Source organism: Phyllosticta citriasiana (assembly GCF_038021145.1).
Source record: "Phyllosticta citriasiana strain CBS 120426 chromosome Unknown IWZ02scaffold_1, whole genome shotgun sequence".
Classification (NCBI taxonomy): domain Eukaryota; kingdom Fungi; phylum Ascomycota; class Dothideomycetes; order Botryosphaeriales; family Phyllostictaceae; genus Phyllosticta; species Phyllosticta citriasiana.
In genome coordinates, this window is record NW_027117278.1 from 234,012 (window position 1) to 253,368 (window position 19,357).

Sequence of the window (19,357 nt, forward strand, 5' to 3'; positions counted from 1 at the left end):
CGCAGAAGACGCCAGGCGTCCAACTGACCTGCCACCGTCCGTGACCGACGATTCCGAAAGCAGGAATGATTTCCAGACCCTCTTTGCCTCGACAACCACCATCACTCGCCGTCTCGTGTGCATTCCACAGTTCGCGAGGCCTATCAAGCTTCGCTACGGCAGCCTGGCATGACTTGGAGCTCCCTAGCCTAGGTAGTCGCCAACCATAAAATGTCGTCACGCCCCTATGCTTTAGCCGCGTGAGGGGTAGCTCGAGATAGGTTATCTTTACCCTACGACAGCTGCTGCGCTTACGAACGTCGTCCTGGTGGACCGAGCTACAACGAGCCAGAAACTGCAAAAACACTGCGTAGAATTGTTTCATCCAAAGCCAAAGAGCCTTCAATGCCGTTTCACACTGTTCAAGCATGTCGCTTCTGCCCTGCGCCTCGGCAATCGCTGCTCCATGCCGGCCCGGAACGCCGCAGCCGCATCAGGGTCTACACGGCACCTGTAAAGCTCAATCGACGGGTACATCACGGCCGCAGACTCTATGTCAAGCCCAGCAAATCCAAGTCCAATACTGTCGCGACATCCCCCGAACATGATTTCTTCCTTGGTAACCAACCACCAACCGTGGAGCCTCCCTCTCCCAGTCTGCCGCAACACGTGCTCTCCTATCTTCCCTTTTCTCAGATAGTAAAAACATATCTCGTAACGCTCGCTCTGTCCAATCCTATTCTGTATCGTCTCTGCTTCTCTGCTCTCCATTTGCTGGCCTATCCGCCTCACCCCGTCCTCGATCCAGACAAGAACCGCGTGCTCGGCTACCTTTTGAAGAAGACGTTTTACTCGCAATTCTGCGCCGGGCAGAGCAAGGCCGAGGTGGAGCGGACGGCCGCCACGGTCAGAAGCGTTGGGTACGATGGCCTCTCGCTGGAGTTTGCGCTCGAAGTGCTGCTCGACGACATTGAGTGCAGCAGCGCGGACAAGACGCCCGGCGCCGACAGCGACGAGACGGCGCGCCAGATCGAGATGTGGCGGACCGGCGCGCTGCAGACGGTCGAGATGGTGCGCGAGGGCGAGTTTGCCGCGCTCAAGTGAGTGCAACTTCTGCTCACACGTACTGTACTGCTTTGACCCCAACTCACACCACACACGCAGGTGGTCTGGCCTAGGACACCACGCGCTGCACCTCCTCAAGCAGACCCAACCGCCCACACCCGCCATGGCATCCGCGCTCGACGCCGTGTGCACGCTGGCCTCCCAGCGCCGCGTCTCCCTGCTGCCGGGCGCCGAAGAGGAAATCACCAACCCTGGCATCGACGCGTGGACGCTGGCGCTCATGGCCAAGTACAACCGGGCGCCATTTTCCTCCCCCGCCCATCCTGTCATGTACAACACGTACCAGGCGTATCTGCGCAGCACGCCTGCCAAGCTGGCGCAGCACCTGCGGCTAGCGCGCGAGGGCGGCTTCGTGGTAGGCGTCAAGCTTGTGCGCGGCGCGTATTTGGCGAAAGAGCCACGGGGAGCTATTTGGGCGACCAAGGAGCAGACGGATGCGGCGTATGATGGGCTGGCAGCGGAAATGCTGCAGCGGAGGTGGGGGCGGTGGTTGAAGATGTCAGCGTCGACAGACAGCGATGCTACTGTTGCAGCAAAGGATAAAGAGGAGGAAGAGGTAGCAGAGGAGTGGCCACAGCTCGCCCTCATGCTCGCCACTCACAACATCACTTCCGTCCGGCGCGCACAAGCACTGCGGAACCGCCTTCTCGCCTCCTCCTCCTCCTCCTCCTTCCCCAACCCCAACTCCGAACCCATCCCCCTCGCCTTCGCCCAACTGCAAGGCATGGCCGACGAAGTGGGCTGCGAAATCATCGCCACGGCGTCCTCTGCGCGCGCCACCAACGCCTCGCCGCCTCTCTACTTCCCCGTCGACGAACCCTCGCGCCGGCCGCTGCTCGACGTGCCGCGCGCGTACAAGAACATCGTGTGGGGCACGCCGGGCGAGTGTTTGCAGTTTTTGCTGCGGCGGGCGCAGGAGAATAGGGATGCGGTGGGCAGGACGGAGGGGACGAGGGCGGCGATGCGGGAGGAGATTGGGAGGAGGGTTTGGGAGGGGTTGAAGGGGTTGAGGATGAGGAGGTGAGGAGGTGAAGGGGTTTCTTCGGTGGTGGTTCTTTTGGTGAGGAGAGGAGATGGCGTGGGGTTGAGACTTGGAGCTCAGCACAGCGTTGACGGGGGAGGATAGAAAAGGAATGCTCTCTGGTCAATCAATCAATCAATCAATCAATCAACCTGCTGGCGTGTACCGTACTCGTGCTGTGCGGTGTCTCTGGAAGCTTCCATTTCTGAATCAATGACCTGCCAACCTACCTCTGTTCTCCGGCCCACCAACCTACCACCCTTCATCCTCGCTCTCTCAGCGGGCCCGCAGTATCGTCAAGCTAGCACGTACACAGAGTGGGGAAAAAAGAAGACGGCAAAAGAGGCAAACGAAGGACAATCGAGGGCGACCTTACCGACCGGCGAAGCAAGTGGGTGGGCGTGGCGGACACGAGGTACGAAATGGAGACACCTAGAGAGAAAGAGAGGTGCAGTGCAGGGTCCGAGAGACTTGCCTATCACCTAGCGCCCACGAGGTACCTGCATACCTTACCTAGGTACCACACAGTGTGTCTTGCTGATTGGCCGGCCAGTCAATTATGCCATCCATGGGACGGAGAGGGACAGGCAGGAAATCGTCGTGTGAGAGCAGCCGAAGCAAGCAAACAAGCATGTCGCGCCGCCGGGCAAGCTGTCTGTCCAGCGCGTGCCGACTATGCATGCCGGCCTGCATTGGATGGGCGGGCTGTTTTCCTTCTGGTGGAGAGGTCAAGACAGGCCATCAGTCTTCTTTTCCATCCTTCGCTTTCTTTTCTCTTGCCACCAGTCTTTGCTTGCCGTTTGACTGTCTTGGGCCTGAGCTCCCCAGAAGCTCCTCGCGCTGTACATGTCGAAGGAGAGGGCGAATGCCGACACGTCCGCTGGACAAATGTAGACATCCGTCCGCGAGCGGCGCAAACACCAAACCCCTCCACCCCACCACCAACCCGAAGCTCATCCCCTCCAAGCGCCCGCCTCAGGCGAACGACTCAACGGAAAAAAGAACCAACGACAAGAGTCGCGTCAGCCCCCGGTAGTGCTAAAGGAGCGACACAGTGACGCGCCACGCATGAGCAAGCCCAGCGGCGCAGGGCGCATCGAGTTGCAAAAAGAGGTCAACCAAAAGAATGAAGGCCGTAGCCTTGGTTCAGTGGTCAGACTGAACAGAACAGGTACTACACTTGATCTGAGCCAAAAGGCAAAGAGCGGTGGAGAGGAAAGAAGAAGAAGAAGAAGAAGGAGAGAGGTCGTGGGCGACGCTTTTATATAGGTAGGTTTGGATGTGGGAGGTGGTCTGTGCGCGGGCGCTGGCTGCGGTTCGGGGGGTCCGGGTCGGGTGCGCCAACGCGAAAAGGGTATGGTGGTGCGCCTGTTGGCGGGTGGTGGAAGGCAGAAGAGAGCAGGCACCCGCATGCTGCTGCCGGTCCAATGGGCCGAGTGGAATTGGTGGTTCGAAAGGCCTGGCCAAGGCAAACTCAGGTTCGCTCACTCCACAAACCACAAGTAAGCAAGCAAACGTAGCGGATGTCGGAGAGGGAAAACATCTCTAATCGCTTACACCTCTCGACTTCGGATTCATCCTGCCAACGCCAATTGTGTTGCGATGCACCATATAAGTAAGGTACCTAGTAAATATGGTCATAAAAATGTCATTCATGCCCTCGTGCCATCACTCGTCTCTATGTACCTTGAACCTTGTGCCTTCCTCAATCGCAAATGCTCCTCCATCGCCCGCCCATAAGAAACCGAGAAAACGAATGTAGTAGGAGAAAGATGTGCCCCGCCCCCGTGTCCTGTATCTTGTGTGTGCTATGTGCCATCTGTTTGCCTGCCCGCCTGCCTGCCTGCTTGCCCTTGCGGGTATTCCAATCTGGTGATGATGATGATGATGATGCGGGGAAAGAGAGGGGAAAGGGAAAGGAAGGGAGAGAGGATGCTGAAACATGTGTGTGTTGGGGGGGGGGGGGGGGGGGGTGTGTGTTTGTGTGACATGTGTCGCCAGGACAAAGTGCGACGAGGAAATATGGAGCGAGGAACGAAGTAACGAATGAACGCCATTCAATGCTGCTGCTGCAACGACGACGCCACCTCATGCTGAACCCGCCCATCAACCCGACAGACAGATATCGATGGGCCCGCCTCAAAGCAAAACGTGACGGGGCGGACGGGCGCCAAACAAAGTGAAGCCAAGCCAAACCACTTCAAGGCAATGAAGTAGAGTAAAGAAAAGAAGGGAGACGCGCGCGCGCTATGCATGCAAGCAAATGCTCAAAGCAATCAGAAAGACTTTATCCAGCCCAGCCCAATCCAGCGCAGCAAAGGAGTGCCACAGCTGTCGAATCATTTACGCCAAAACAGCAACAACAGCTAAAGCAACCAAGACGAGCGTCGAAGGCAACGCAGCAGCACGCGGCGCCGCGCTCTTCTCACCATCGGGATCGACGTCCGCAGTCATCGAAGCCTTTTGCGCCGCACCGATGCACGCCGCTGTGTCGCACGCGCCATTCGAAGCCGAAGCGGGCGGCGCGACGGGGTACAAGTAGCTCATGCCGGCGCCGTTGAGAGCGGAAGAGGAAGAAGAAGAAGAAGACGACGACGACGACGACGAAGACGACGAGGAACTGCTGGAGTCCGCGGCCGAGCCCGAGGCCTGTATTTCGGCGCCGAGGAAGGGGACGCCGGGCTGTGGTTGCGGGCGGCGGCCGACGATGCGCGATTTCAGGGTGCGGCTAGGCGAGGCCGGGTTGGGCGTGGGCGCGGCGACGAGCGTGTTGTTGGATCCGGGTGTCGCGCCGGCCGTGACAGTCAGTATTTGCGTGATGTACTCGGTGGCGGCGGGGACGGGGCTGCCGGTCATGATGACGGTGACAGTAGCCTGGCCAGCGTTGTCGCCGCCGTTGGCGTCGCCGTTACCAGCTGTTGGGGTGCTCTTGTTAGAAGACGATGAAGCGGCGCTGCTGGGAGTCGTGGCGGCCGGAGCGGACGAGGAGCCAGAAGATGTCGAGACGACCATACCCTTCCAGACGTCGGTGGTGAGGGCAGTGCGCTCCTTGAACCAGCCCGGAGCCGTGGTTTGGGGGTCCTGCTGTTCAAGCTTGTACTGCTGCTGGTCGCTGTTGGCGGCAAACGTTTTGACCTTGGCTACGCTCGACACGACATTGACATCAGAGCACGTCGTGTACCACTCGTCTTTGCCGTCCGGAAGACCAGGGTCCATGTTGGGAGCCGTCGGCCACTGCCAGACCCAGTAGAGTGCATACTTGCCGTTGGAAGCGTCCTCGGGAATCTGGACATCCGTCTCGCAGTACTGCTCGTTGTTCGTGCCGGGCTGGCCGGGAATAGGGTCCGGAAACTCCTTTTGGCGCTTCGTCGAAATGGGACTGCTGTTGATCTGATAGCAGCGGTTGTCGTCAAAGTTTTGTGAAACAAGGAGCTTTCCGCGCTTGTCGCCACCACTGCCGTCGGTGGTCCACTTCAGGACATCCATAATCTTCTCGTCGTCCTTGGGCTCCAGCGTGCCGTAGACAAAGACGGTGCCGCCCTTTTTCGGCTTGCCGATTTGGTTGTCTGGCAGCGTGACATGACCGTTTTCTGCGTACTTCATGGCGACGTAGCCTCCAGGAGCGACATTCAAGCGGGGCCATTTTTCTGACTGGGTTTGCTTGCGTTGTGAATCACGGCAGAGCAGGTCCTGTCCATTGATGCGGGTTCTACCAGATTCCGCCGTGGGGAGGAGGTACTGCGCCTTGTCGCCACTGAAACCGGGGTCGGTGCGCGCCATGTAGTTTCTAGGGTATCCATAGTTGCCGACGTAGCTACCGTTGGTACTGATGACAGCCAGCTGCTCAATCCAGGTGTGGGCGCACGCTTGGGCGACGAAGAGAGAAGTTGCAATGGCGCTGAGAGAGGGTGGTTGCATGATGGCGGTTTTGAGGGACTCGAAGAGAGCTCGAGGGTTGGTTTGAAGTTGTTGTCGGGTGGAAGAGAGCCAGCTCTGTCCAAGTTCTAGAGTGTCGTGGGTAGACTATTCTTGATATACTGTGAATGTTCGAAAAGTGAAAAGTGAAACAGCAAAAGTGAAAATCCAGTTCACGTCAATATATGCGTCGAGAGCCAGCACGACAAGAGAAAGGGAACAATGCCAACAAAGAGAAAGAAACAAAGTGTATTAGGTGGGCAGTGGCATTGTTTGGCACTGACGAGACAGGGCCGAGGGAGACAAACGGCCGAGGACAAAGGGCGGTTGCGCCTCATGGGGCGGGTCTTTGAGGCTTAAGAATGGACAAAGGCCGCCCGTCGAACCACGCCTGTCGGAGAGACAGTCATGGGGGCCAATGAAAGCCGAGCATGCGGTGCGACTGTCGACTGATGTGAAGTGCTTCTTTGACCACGAGACAGCCCGACGACCGCCGCCAGGGACATTACCCCGGCCCCGCAGTGGTTGGCCAAAGACGACGCGCAGTCTCTGCTCTTGTTGGAAAAGCTGCACATGGACCCTGGTACATACAGAAACAGTGAAACGGCGCTCCGGGTCGGCTGATGTTGGAGGTTCACGACCAGGAATATGCGGCCCGGTTTACTTGGCCATGGATACACTTGAGCATTGTCAGGTTGGCTCAATGCCAGGCTCGACGAAAATGAGGCTCTCCGAGCGAAGCGAGTGGTCAAAGTAGCATCATCCTGGAAGAAGCCGCGGGTGGGCTCAGGACCAGTGGCCGTCAGTGTTTGTCAAGGACGTCGTGGCGGGAGGAGCTGGCGCGGTTGTCAAGACACAGCAGGCTGCAGGGTACGTGGGGATCATCTTTCGCGTATCAGAAGTGTATGAAAGACGAGCGACGGGCAGAATTGGCAGCGAGAAGCTGTGGACGTGGTGAATGCAGGTGGTGTTGAGGGAGCGAGGTTGGCTGTGGCACCAGCGCGTAGCCGCCGCCGTGGTTTCAAGCGGGTAGTTTTCGCTTGCACTGATTGGCTACGGGAGCACCAGTCGCTCGTGGCAGCCACGCCGCCTCCTCTGAACTCATCGACTGAACCTCCAGGCTTCCTGGACTTTGTCCAAACCAGCAGAGCTCCACCATCAAAGGCCGTTCTGGGAGATCCTGCACTGCTGTTGGTCTCTGAAGCCCAAAACCTTGGCTCCAAGAGGATCAAGACGTGCAGGCTGCCGACTGAATAGACATCCACCACCATCGTCGACGTGGGCAATAAGACAGTCTCGAACATCAACACCCTCACCGCCCAAGCTCAGCGTCTAAAATAGCAGCATGCGTTGTTTTGGCCCGCGTCGGCGCGGTGCCGTTGCCGCCAAGGCGTCCACTCTTTGTCCTACGTTCTCCAAGCGGGTCGCAAGAGCACCACCGCCGGGCAGGTAGGCGCCGGCCTGCCATGGCCATTTTCTTTAAGATACACCAGACGGCTCGGATGCCTCCTCTTGGATTCGGGATGCGCGCATGACAGGCACGGGAAACAGTCAAGCTTTTCTCGCAGGACAGGCACCCCGGGGATTCCCAGCGCTTAAACAGATTAAGCCCCACAGCATCTTCTCCATGTCCTGTGTTTCCCTTCCCGCGCCTCTTGTTGTGACGTTTGCAGGCCGACCAAAGAGAAGTGGTATATCTTCCCGAGGCAACACCCGTTTGAAATGTCAAACATCGAGATTGCGATTGTTCTCGCGGACAGCGCTTATGCCCTTGTTTCTGTCCTTGGGAACAGGACGACTTTCGCAGAGGTGGTCAACTCTGTTTCCTGTTTCACCACTCTTTTCACAAGTCCCCGGTGGTGTTAAGAGCATGGCTGACCCGTTCACGAGATCAATTGACCAAGTACCGCCCGCATCGATGAAGAGCTCGCCTTTACGATCCGACAAGGTTTTTAAGTGCTCATCACGAACCGTCTCAGTAGTCATTGGTCTTTTCCTAGACTCTTTCCTTTCCATCTTTTTGTCTTGTTGGTGGTTCTGCAATGCGGCGTCGGTATGTCGTCTCTTGTCATGACGCTGGCTTGGCTTCAGGTCGTCAATGGCATTGTAGAAAAAGTGGTCGAAGTGGTGGCCAAGATGTTCCTTGCATGGCCAACTCGTGATATAAATCACGCGGAGAGCGGTGATGACGATTCTCTCCAGCAACGTGTCTCAGGGTCTAAGCGCGCTAACGCAGGTCCCCCGCGCTAAACCCAAAGCGGAAGCTTGCTTGTTCTGTTCCCCGGAGAATTCTTCGGTCGCTCCTGATTGTCGCCATGCGGCAGGCGGCCTCGAGAGAATCAGAAAGCTGCAAAAGGGGGGGCAAGAAAACAGGCTTTTAATCAGACTCGAGGTCAGACAGAGTTACGTAGAGCATGGCAAAGCCGCCGCCGGGTTGGGCCGAGGTGGGTGGGTGGATGGATGCCGGGGCAACCGTTAGGCAAGGACAGGGGTCCGACAGCGCGCTGGCCGATGTTCTCTTCAACAGCGACGACCGACTCTTGAAGCTGCACTGGACACGACGACAGCTGCCTCATTTTGTCATCCCACCTCCCACCCACCGACAAAATGGCAGACGGCGCTTCATCCATATCCGTTTGCGTCCGCGTCCGCCCATTCACCATCAGAGAGGCTGCTCAGCTCGTCAAGGCCGACGATGGTCCGCTGTTTCTCGGCGATGGCAGTCTTGCAGCTGCGCCCACGCCCAAGCTCCATTCCAAAGGCCTGCGATCCGTCATCAGGGTCGTCGACGATAGATGTCTGTACGTGCTTTCTGTGCAACCTCTTTAATCGCGTCTTTCTCTTGGCTTCCAAATGCTGACTGCTCTGTTTACCTTCAGAGTTTTCGATCCCCCAGAAGACAACCCGGTCCACCGCTTTTCTCGCTCCGTCGTTCCTCAAGGCAAAAAGGTCAAGGACCAGACCTTTGCATTCGACAAGGTCTTTGATCAGAATACCACCCAGGGTGACGTCTACGAAGCGACCACGAAACCGCTGCTCGACAATGTCTTGGACGGATACAACGCGACAGTCTTTGCCTACGGCGCGACTGGATGCGGAAAGACCCACACAATCACGTAGGTGACTGACAAGCTGAGAATCTTTGGGCCGTCTAACGAGGGTAGTGGCACACCACAACAGCCGGGTATCATTTTCTTGACCATGCAAGAGCTTTTTGAGAGGATAAACGACCTTCAAGAGACAAAAAAGACGGAGATTTCACTTTCGTACTTGGAGATTTACAACGAGACGATTAGAGACTTACTGGTGCCGGGTGGCAGCAAGCAGGGGCTGACGCTACGAGAGGATGCAAATTCATCCGTGTCAGTTGGAGGGCTCTCGAGCCACCACCCCAACAACGTGAGAAGCCACAGAGACATCCCCGCTCAGCCGCTGACTGTTGACTAGGTCAACGAAGTCATGGAAATGATTATCAAAGGAAACCAGTGGCGCACAATGTCTCCCACCGAAGCAAACGCAACATCCTCTCGCTCGCATGCCGTTCTCCAGATCAATGTGTCAACAAAGGACCGAAATGCCGCAGTCAACGAGCCTCACACCATGGCCACTCTCAGCATCATCGATTTGGCCGGTAGTGAGCGTGCTAGTGCCACGAAGAACCGCGGCGAGCGTCTTGTCGAAGGTGCCAACATCAACAAATCGCTTTTGGCGCTTGGAAGCTGCATCAATGCGCTCTGCGATGTCCGCAAACACAGCCACGTCCCGTACCGAAACTCAAAGCTCACGCGTCTCTTGAAATTCTCACTTGGCGGCAACTGCAAAACCGTCATGATTGTCTGTGTTAGTCCGTCGAGCGCACATTTTGACGAGAGTCAAAATACTTTGCGGTACGCGAACCGAGCCAAAAACATTCAGACTAAGGTCACCAAGAATGTATTCAACGTCAACCGCCACGTCAAGGACTACCTCAAGAAGATTGACGAGCAGAGACAATTGATCGAGGAGATGCAGCAAAAGATGAAGGACTTTGAAGGCGCCGCTTTCGTCAAATTCAAGAAACAGAGCGAGAAGAGGGAAGGTATTGCAAAGGACGGCATTGCCAGAATCCGCACGGCATTCGAGAATTGCACTGCCGAGAAGCAAGAGCGCACCAGTACGATGAGGAAATTACGGCAAGTCGAACGCCGCATCTCAATTATTTCGGCCTGGATTGCTGGGTTTGATACGGTCTGCGAACAACGAGAGGACGAGGAGCCTCCTCGAAGCCTCATCGCTATGAGGAAGACTGCCCTTGGGATCCAGGCTGAGCTGGAGGCGAGCAGACAACATTACCACCAAAAACTCGCAAGAAGCGCGTGGGATCGCGCGCTCGACACGGCCCTGCAGACTGGCATCCGACAGCTAAAGGAGACCGACGCCGCTAACTGCGGCAGCGATGTTTCCAGCTTGATGAGGGAGGCAGAATTGTTGAGGTCATGCGCTGAAAGAGAGGCCTTCATGACGGTCTTGGAGCAAGAGAGAGGGGGCGATGCCGCCGTCGTCCAGGTTTTGCTCCAAGCGCATTTCGAGACGGTCGCAATTCTCGGTCAAATCATGATTATGAGCGAGGAAGACGCTATCAAGGCAGCCAAGGAGATGCTGGGCAGGATCATCGCTTCTTGCTCTGACGCAGTATCTCAGGTCATAAAACCGGATGGGGGCCTCCCCGTCATAGAGGCCTTCCCGCCAACCAGCAAGGGCACACCGAAGAGGAGGAATCCGACCAAGTTGATGGGACCGTCACCAATGAAGCTCCCTGTACCCGTCTGGGGTGAGAACCAATCACCATCAAAGCCCATGTCTTCTCCTCGCCGGAAAAAGTACGGTGCACCCAGGAAAGGTGTCAAAGTCACGCCCAAAAAGTCTCCCATCAAGGTCGCAAAACGCGGAGTGCGATGGCGGGACGATGTCGAGGACGGCGCTCTTGCAGACTTTCAGGCCACGCCACAAGCTCTTGATTATACTCCATCCAATAGTTCATCGCGCGCCGGTACTCCTCCGCTCTCGAGCATACCGGTCCGCACAAGTCTCGATTCATCGCCTATTCCAGCACCACCTGAACTTGGGACCCTCGACATCAAGCCCAGCCGCAACAGCCGCTTTCAAACGGGCTTCCTCTCCAAAGTTCGATCCGGGTCACCACAATCTCTCCTCCCCGCCTTTTCATCCGACTCAGAAATATCTCCTCTCCGCGAGGCCGAAGGCGGCAAGACCCACGGCCGCTCACCCCTCCACAACGTCGCCCTGCCGACCACCTCGTCAGCCGAAAACACGCCCAACGACTCGGACAAGGGCTCAGCGCCCAGCTCGGAAGACGAAAAGTCGTGGCTCGATTCCGTCTCCAAGGACCAAAACGCCGCGCGCAGCATCCGCTCCGCCATGACGTCGATGCGCCGCAGCTCGAATGGCGGCCTGCCCGGCGGCGGATCCGGGCACCACCTCCACCACCACAAGACTGCCTCGACTGGTACTATTCGCACGCGAAACGTCAAGTCGCCCCCGCAGACGCGCCGCAGTAGTATTAGCAAAAACGGCGCGCCTGGCCCGGCGCCTAGGCGCGTCACGCTGAGCGAAGATCGCGGGCGCCCGGGTTTGGATTCCAGAGCGCTCCGGATTGGTGGGGCGAGAGCAGGTGCTGGGGGCAGTGTTAGAGCGGAGAAGGGCGTTTGGAGGTGAGGTGAGGTGAGCTAAGCTGAGGTAGATACGACATACTTTCATTAGGAGGATGAAGTGTACCCGCCGCCGCCGGTCTACTGTCGTGCAATCCTTTTCTTTTACTCCTTCCTTTGCGGCTTTTTGGACGGCCCTTGTGGACGTCACGTCGGACGCTTCTTCTTTTTCTTCTTCTTCTTCTTCTTCTTCTTCTTCTTCTTCTTCTTCTTCTTCTTCTTCTTCTTCATCTTCTTGCACTTTTTCGCTTCCTTTCTTCTTCTTGTCTTTTCTTGTTTCGCGCTTCTTCCCCTTCTTCAATACACCTTTTTGCCTGGGGCGTCTTTGAGATAGCGCGTATTTGCATGCTATTCGAGGAGTAGTAGTAGTATGGACGCACGTTCGGGGCACTGGCTGGCTGGTTGACTGGCATGCTTATACTCATGTTGTCGTCGTTATTTAGGAGGTCACATCGTTCGGTTTGGCCGCGGCCGCGGCCATGGGTGGGTGGATGGCGCATTTGGGAAGTATGTTCGTCCGTGGTCGGTCGGTCGATCGGTCTGGCAGGCAGGCGGTGGGAGTTTTTTTTCTGGTGGTTGCGTGGTTTGCTGCGGGTTCTTGTCTTCTTGCTTGCTTTTCTCTGGTGTTTCTTGGGGTTTCTATTCTGATTTTTCTTCTCTTGAGACTGATATGAGGGTGAGGTTGAGATTGCTTGCCCTTTGAGCTGGCTGGATGGCTGGTAGCTAGCTAGCTGAGTGAGCAAGTGACTTGGCAGTCGAGTCGAGTCGAGCCACGTCGAGTTGAATGGAGCGCTACAACTTCAAACGGTTTCGCATGTTGTGAATTTTGAATTGTGATGGTCTATCATAGTCGTCGTTTGTGTGAATGAATGCGCTGGCTCAGGCTTGATTGCTTGCTTTCAAGCATGTACGTATGGTGGTGGCAGACACGAGCTGTCTGCAGCCACCTCAGCCTCCTCGAGCGCCATCTCATCGCTCATCTTCTCCTCTCTTGCGCCACTGGCTGATGCACTTGTCTTTTTATCTTGACGTGTGCTTTGCATGCGTATAAAAATTTATGTGCCTGAACCCCGCCAGCAGCAACAACATCTTCCACCAAGCGCACAAGCAGGCAGGGCAGGCATGCCAAGAAATCAAGGGATCAAGGAGTTAATCACGTACCCCTGGCCACATACATGCAATTTACGGCCACCAAGCACACAAACACTCAGCTCATCCCTCTTCCTCCGCGCTGACTCGACGTGCCAGCCAGTCACAGTCAGTCAGTCAGTTCACGGATGGATGGATGCGTTTACACTCCCAAGAACAATGTGAGAGGCTAGGTGGACTATGCGATTTTGCGCTGCTGCGCTTTACTATGCTTTACTGAGCGAAGATACGCACCGCATTGCAAACGCATGAATGAAGCACCGTTGGCCTAGAAAATGCGTTGCGTTGTGTTATGTTGCTTCACTTTGCTTTTCTTTACTTCGCGATGCTGCGCCGCTGAGCTGAGGCACTGGGTGGATGGATGATTTAGGCTTTGTGCTTGAGTGTGGCTGTTCTGTGCTACTATGTTGCTGTGGTACGTCCGTGGGTAGGTAGGGGTAGGTATGTGGCTGTGTGAGAGGAACAGGGTCAGAGACAGGGACAGGGGTAGGTCAGGTCAATTCATGGATAGTTAGGGCATGGGACATAGGTGCGAGTACGGTATGGTACGAGAACTAGCAGGGGAGGGAGGACACGTGGAATGCGATGGGACGCGGGAGTGAAGAGAAGGAGAGAAGGAGAGAGGGACGGAGGGACGGAGGGGGGGGAGGGAGTTGGCCGACAGACCCCAAAGTGCTGCTTGTTTACATGGAAGAAGAGGTCACGGCTGTAGTTAGAGGTGCAGGTGGCGAACGCAAGGTGGTCTGTCATGTGCTAACCGACCATCTGCCACGAGAGGCACACAGGCATAAACGTAGGTGAGTGTATTGACCTTAATCACTAGGTAGGTAGGAGAACAGAGTTCCGACGTACCTCTCTGCATGCATCCATGCCTTACAGCTAGCTAGGGATGTATCTTCCGACTCACTTTTTCTCTCCGTGGTCTTTTTCTCTCCATGGGCGAGTTCCCCTGAGCCCTGATCCCCCCTCCCCCTCCTCATCATCTTAGTTAGCCACCCAGCTTCCTCACCGCCGACCAACCCAATCAACACGCCCATCCACGAACAACCCACGCATTTACCCACTAGCCACCCGCTCACGCAAGCCCCTCTTGGCTCAGCCAGCAATAGGCAAGCTGACGCAGATGGCCCTCGTACGCCGTAAAAGCCGACAGACAAACAGGACGACAGACAGGCAGCCGCGGCACGTTTCGCTTCGGGGCTTCGCTTCGGGCAATTGATGGATGGATGGATGGGTGAATCTGCAGTCAATTGGGTGCCGCGCGTTTGCTCGTACGATGAGGAGCTTGGGGTACCTTGGTAGAAAGTGTTGGCAGAGGGAAGGGAGGGGAGAGGGGGGATTTTGGCATGAGCTGAGATGAATTGAGCTGAGCCGAGGGAAACGAGGCGGCTGCAGCTTTAGTTGGTTTGTTGATTTGTAGGTTGCTTTTGCTGCTGCTGCCGCCGCCGCTGCTGATGGAAGATGACGGTGACGTCGTCGTCGTCGAGCCTCTTCACTGGCTTTGCTGCAGTGTTTGTGCAGATCATGCCTGCCGGGTCGGGTCGGCAGTGTGATTTATGCGTCGGTCAGTCAGTCAGGTAAGGGAGTGAGCTTACTTGGTGACGTCGAGAGGGGAGCGGATGAGATAAGGAGAGGGATAGAAAAGGGGGGAATTCAGCGCGGCTCGGTCAAGAGTGGGAACCACAACCCCTACCGAAAATTACCTATTTCTTCGCACCCACCAAACGCGTCAGTCGGATTAGCAGTCTTCGTGGGTTGGAGACGTCCACAGAGCTGCCTAGTGAGACGCGCACGCAGTTGTGCCGTAACTCCTGACCGCTCCTCTATCTCTCTCTTCGTGTCTGCCAACTGCGCCACTACCAACCAGTCAATCGTTTTGTCTCCTCTCATGCGTTCGCACATGCATGCATGCATGCATACATGCATCCAAATCCCCAGCCCAACAAGTGAGGCGTTTGCCACGCACGGACATGGCAAAAGGGCACGGCGCGTTTCCCATGGACGACATACGTATCGCCAGCAGCGGCTCAATGCGCAGCAGCCAGCCAGCGACCGGGTAATCAGCGCGACGATTGGCTCAACCACCGAGCCGCAAGGCATGGGGGCATGAATGAGCGCTAGCGGGAGGGCGAATCGGGTCGAGGTTCTGTTCGAGGGGTGTCTGTCTGATGGAGGATGGGTAGCCCTGGCCCCTCTCACCCGGTACAGTAAAACATGCATCTTTCTGCGCCAAACGCTGCCTGTGATTGAAGGGTTGTGAGGCTGAAGGGGTGGGTCTCTTCTTTTTTCGCTGGGTCGGGCGTTGGTGCATATTGCCTTCAGGGCAAGGGTGGCCTAGACGAGGCTTGAAAGCTTATTTGAATCCGAGCAGAGATTCTCATCACTTTGCAATTCCGACCTGCTTTGGTTGGGAATTTGCCCGACAACAACTCGGAGCAGCTTCTCCCCAGCCGCAGCTCGCCCGGCAGAGGATGGTAGTCTTCGAAAGTCCCGCCGAGTCTGGTCGACGACGTCACTATCCAACGGTCGTAAGTGGCGGCGGCACATATCTCCTCCTGTCACTCGAGACGCAGCCAGGCAGAGCAAAACGCCATATCCGTATGGCACTTCATCCTCTCCCAAGACTTGGCAGCAGTAGTGCCAAAAGGATCGAGAGTGTGGCGGACGAGCCGTAACAGGATCCCCTCAGATCCGGGATATGCAAATCACCAAAGCGGTGGGTGGTGGTAGAGGTGGCGGTGGCTCCTCAAAGCTCGTCGTTTCGCCCAGATCGCGATCAGCGACTTTATGCGCCCGCTGAGTGGCCTGATTGCCGCGCTGGAGCTCCGCTCGAAACACTTGGCAGCAGCAGTGAGATGCCTATATTGCGGGAGCTGCGTCGTCGAGCGTCGGCGGCGGTGTGCGTAGTGGCTGTGGTGGTGGCGGCGGTGGTGGTGGTGGTGGTGGTGGTGAAAGCGGTACATGCGGGCGGGCCAAGCGAGACACGTCTTGCACCATCGTCGACACAGAACCCGCGCTTCCACTGCAGAGACTCTAAACGCTTGGCGGCAGTAGTCGACGGAGTGGTAGTGTCGTCGCCGCCGTCGGCTGTTTGGCGTCAAAGCGTCGGCGTGCTTCCTCTCTTCGCCGACTTCCGGACGCTCAGGAGGCAGGCTAGTCGCATCCATTATCCCCTTGGAGACAGGATCGTCGGTCGAGGAGGCAAGATGCCGCTGTTTTAGTGCGAGCAGACTCGATGATCTGCCCATAGACCCGCTTGCATAGGGCTGGTTTGTTCTGGAAAAGTTGGTTGAGGGCATCTTGTTTGTTGGCAGGGGGCGAGTCGCCCTCTCCATGCGGTGGGGGTGATTCCATTTCACTTTGCCGTCACACCCCCAAACCAAGCTCAAATTGAACCATACGAGAAGGAACCAAATCAGATTATCAATCTTGTCAAGGGTGATCATCCCAAGTGGAATTCGAAAAAGCTTGGTGGTGATGATGAAGTGGCTGGTCCAAGAGGACCACCTTGCGATTCTCCCAGCCACTCTGCTCATTCGCAACATCTGTGAAATCATCAGCAAAGATCCCGTCGTCTATTCTAGCCTCACTCCGCGTTCCACCTAGTCCTTTTCCCGCAGGATTTCAAATATTCAATCCCGCCAAGGTGTTCCAACGCCAAGTCCAGCAAATCTCATTCGACCATCTCTCAGCGAAACGGCAGTTTACATTGCACCAAGCCCCATAGACATTATATTTCATACGCGAGACGTGAGAAGCCTTGGCCATTATTTTAGCCGTCAAAAAGCCAAGTATCAGCTAAGTGACCGACCACCGACGACGGGTTGATAATTGTTTTACGTCGTTTGCGACTGGTCCACCACCGCGAGCCTATGAGCGGCAGACTATTGCTCAGGGGAATGAAGACTGACACGGCGCGAAACCCTTGCTGAGGCTCAACACACCTCTCAACCGTCTGAGCTGCAAGAGAGCCAAGACGAGCAGGCAAGCAGACAGGCAGGCCAGTGCTCCTGAGCGAGAACGGCTCCTGATAAGAATTCTCCGTTGAGTATCGGCAGCGGCACCTAAACCTTGATGCGCACGCTACGTTCGACCTTGGAGCTCTCGCAAAGCTGACCTCAAGCAGAGCCAAGATGTGGTGCCGGGTGAAGGTGTACGAGGGAACGGCTTTTGCTGCTTCTTGGGTGTGGACAGGTGTGCCCGGTTCTCTATCTTGTCGGTTTTACGCGTGCGTTCGTGCGTGGGTGAATGGCCACATGGCTGGCCGGCCGTAGAACAACGCAAGCCAGCAACCAACCAACCAAGCTCTGCCAAGTTGCCCATTGCCGCTCTTCAAGAATGGCCCAAGCAAAAAGGAAAGCAAACAAAGAGCCACTTCGTGGTGCCACCAAAAAAAAAAAAAAAAAAAAAAAAAAAAAAAAAACCACTTTTGCGGGCTGAAGCGAAGTGGACCCCCAACGACACTTCCCGCTACTGACAGCCCGCCTCCACCGCATCTCTCGAACACACCTGCCGCCAGTAATTGCAGCAACCCCGATCCCCTCCCGTCATTCATTTCTTCTTCATGTCGGCCGAAAAGTTTGGAAATCGCCGATCAATCGAGAGACAGATTTGCAGCACGAGCCCCTCTCCCACGCACTCCAGCCCCTCCTGAGGAGCAAATGTACGTCACTCGCATGCCGACCTTGCCAATTCTTGTGTGTCATCTCTTCGGCTCACTTTCCGCGAACATGTCCACACATGTCGCGATTGCGCGCGAGCAGTGTAGTGTCCACGTGCGCACTCGACTCGCCTACCCGATTCAGCGCTCGAAGGATGAAGAAGGTGATGCAATGCGTGTGATTGAGCAGGTTGGTGTTGCCGCGGCAGCAAAGGTGGCAGGGAAAGGAGTGAAGGATGCGCGTGGGAGGATTCGACAGCAGAGCAGACGGGGTGTGCAGGGCAGCAAGGCACGTGGTTATGTCGTCAGAGCTGTGTGTGCGTATGATAGAGAGAGGGTGTGTTACGAAGGATACGGGTGCGGTGTAGATGCGCGCAGGCGGGCGGGCGGGTAACCATGAGGTCCAGGTGCAGTGGTACATGCGACTACGACTTGTCTGTGGGGTGCATCGTGATGGTGGTTGCGAAGGGGGCAGATATGCAGGAGGGAGGGATCTTCCGTACCGTTGGATGCATGCATGGGTCAGAAGTTTATGTCGACCCACTCCGGACACTTCAGTTACGCATACAGTCGCAACGTTGGATATGCTCGCTTGCCTGCCACGCAAGTGTTCACGCGTTGACGCGCAGAGTGCCTGGGGCAGAGGCCGTCTTGCTGCAAGTAATGTGGACGGGCGTGTTTGTAGGCCATGCATCGGGTGGAAGCACTGTCAGAAGCGACAAGTACGAGTCATTCTTTCAGCTCCACATCTCGACCACAAAAGAAAGATTTGCTCGTAGCGGAACCTCCCATCTGACATTGACACGGCGACTGGGCCCACCGGTTGGTATCGGTCAGGGACTGGGTCTGTGGTCGTCTTCGTTCGTGGCCAGCGGATTTGCAGGATCAAGGTACCATTAGTCAGCCTTGATCCTCGCATGCACGCCATGAACACGACCAACGCGGACTGGCCTTAGAACCCAAAGCAGCAGGTCCACTCGCTCTGCTTCTCCCACGCTTCCACGTTTCAGAGAGACGGCCTTCGTGCGACCCCTTGTCCCGACTTCTCGTACGTCTTGCAGAGTCCGATGCGCCGACAGCCAACCACTGTCCAATGGGGAGCCTGTTTACTAACCCAGCTCGGTTGGTCGACGAGAATGCGGACGCTAGCAGGGTTACGTTAAGGTAGCGGAAGCGGGCAGGCAGGGTGGGAGGGTTTAGATTGCGGGCACTAACTTCTAGCTGGGGAGATGCCAAGAGGAGAACAAAGCTTGGCGAGAGTGTGGTCTTCCCGCCGGGCTTGCGTGGGGAAAGCTGGTTGCGAAGATGCGGTGAGTGGGGGGAGCGGCGAGATAGTAGCAAGGTTCCGTAGTTTTCGCTCTCGTGTTCTGGAGGGTTTTGTGAAAGGGGCTGAATTGGGTGCGCTGGAAGAAGCCTTGCACGGCAATTGGCTAGACCCTTATCTTCAAAGACTCCCAACATCAAGCTCTTCTTGGCAGGCAAGAAAAGCTTGTCTCGTCTTGGAGTGCTTGAGTCTCCGGAAAGGCTTGGCTGAGCTTTCCGTCATGATGCTTTGTATGTGCCAGTGTGCCTCGCAAGTACGAATGGAGACCGTTACGTTTAGCTTTGACATGCCGCACGTCGCGCTGACTATGCGGCTGTCGTGAATGGCCCACTCGCGCAGGTCGCCGTTTTGGCTCGCGGGATGGCGTCTGTGTCAAAGGAACGAACGAAGGATGAGAAAAGCTAGCCCGACGACTCGACTAAAAACGGAGCGTGGCTGGCGGATCGTTTCATGACGCACGACTCCGGCCGACCATG

General features: G+C 56.4%; 5 protein-coding genes across 5 annotated transcripts; 3 read left to right on the forward strand and 2 right to left on the reverse strand.

The window, feature by feature from the left end:
• Window positions 1-384: 384 nt before the first annotated feature.
• IWZ02DRAFT_370023 (proline dehydrogenase) lies at window positions 385-2,128 on the forward strand (the record flags this gene model as incomplete). The annotated part of the gene is made up of 4 exons (XM_066764479.1): window positions 385-1,079; window positions 1,144-1,630; window positions 1,673-1,912; window positions 1,964-2,128. The coding sequence occupies 4 exons, from the start codon at window positions 385-387 to the stop codon at window positions 2,126-2,128; spliced, it is 1,587 nt and encodes a 528-aa protein (XP_066626735.1).
• A 71-nt stretch (window positions 2,129-2,199) lies between these two features.
• On the forward strand, window positions 2,200-3,335 carry IWZ02DRAFT_438253 (uncharacterized protein). Its single transcript, XM_066766717.1, has one exon. The coding sequence runs from the start codon at window positions 2,548-2,550 to the stop codon at window positions 3,181-3,183; it is 636 nt and encodes a 211-aa protein (XP_066626736.1). The 5' UTR covers window positions 2,200-2,547; the 3' UTR covers window positions 3,184-3,335.
• A 1,703-nt stretch (window positions 3,336-5,038) lies between these two features.
• Window positions 5,039-6,043, reverse strand: IWZ02DRAFT_369385 (uncharacterized protein; the record flags this gene model as incomplete). The annotated part of the gene is made up of 1 exon (XM_066764427.1): window positions 5,039-6,043. A coding segment is annotated over one exon (1,005 nt), but the record flags the coding sequence as incomplete, so codon positions are not given.
• A 2,309-nt stretch (window positions 6,044-8,352) lies between these two features.
• On the forward strand, window positions 8,353-11,957 carry IWZ02DRAFT_1586 (kinesin family protein). The gene is made up of 4 exons (XM_066762038.1): window positions 8,353-8,841; window positions 8,920-9,156; window positions 9,205-9,439; window positions 9,488-11,957. Exons 1-4 carry the CDS (start codon window positions 8,648-8,650, stop codon window positions 11,753-11,755), a joined length of 2,934 nt encoding a protein of 977 aa, XP_066626738.1. The 5' UTR covers window positions 8,353-8,647; the 3' UTR covers window positions 11,756-11,957.
• Window positions 11,958-17,532: 5,575 nt separating this feature from the next.
• On the reverse strand, window positions 17,533-18,354 carry IWZ02DRAFT_1611 (uncharacterized protein). The gene has a single exon (XM_066762067.1). It carries the CDS (start codon window positions 18,249-18,251, stop codon window positions 17,613-17,615), a length of 639 nt encoding a protein of 212 aa, XP_066626739.1. The 5' UTR covers window positions 18,252-18,354; the 3' UTR covers window positions 17,533-17,612.
• Window positions 18,355-19,357: the final 1,003 nt, after the last annotated feature.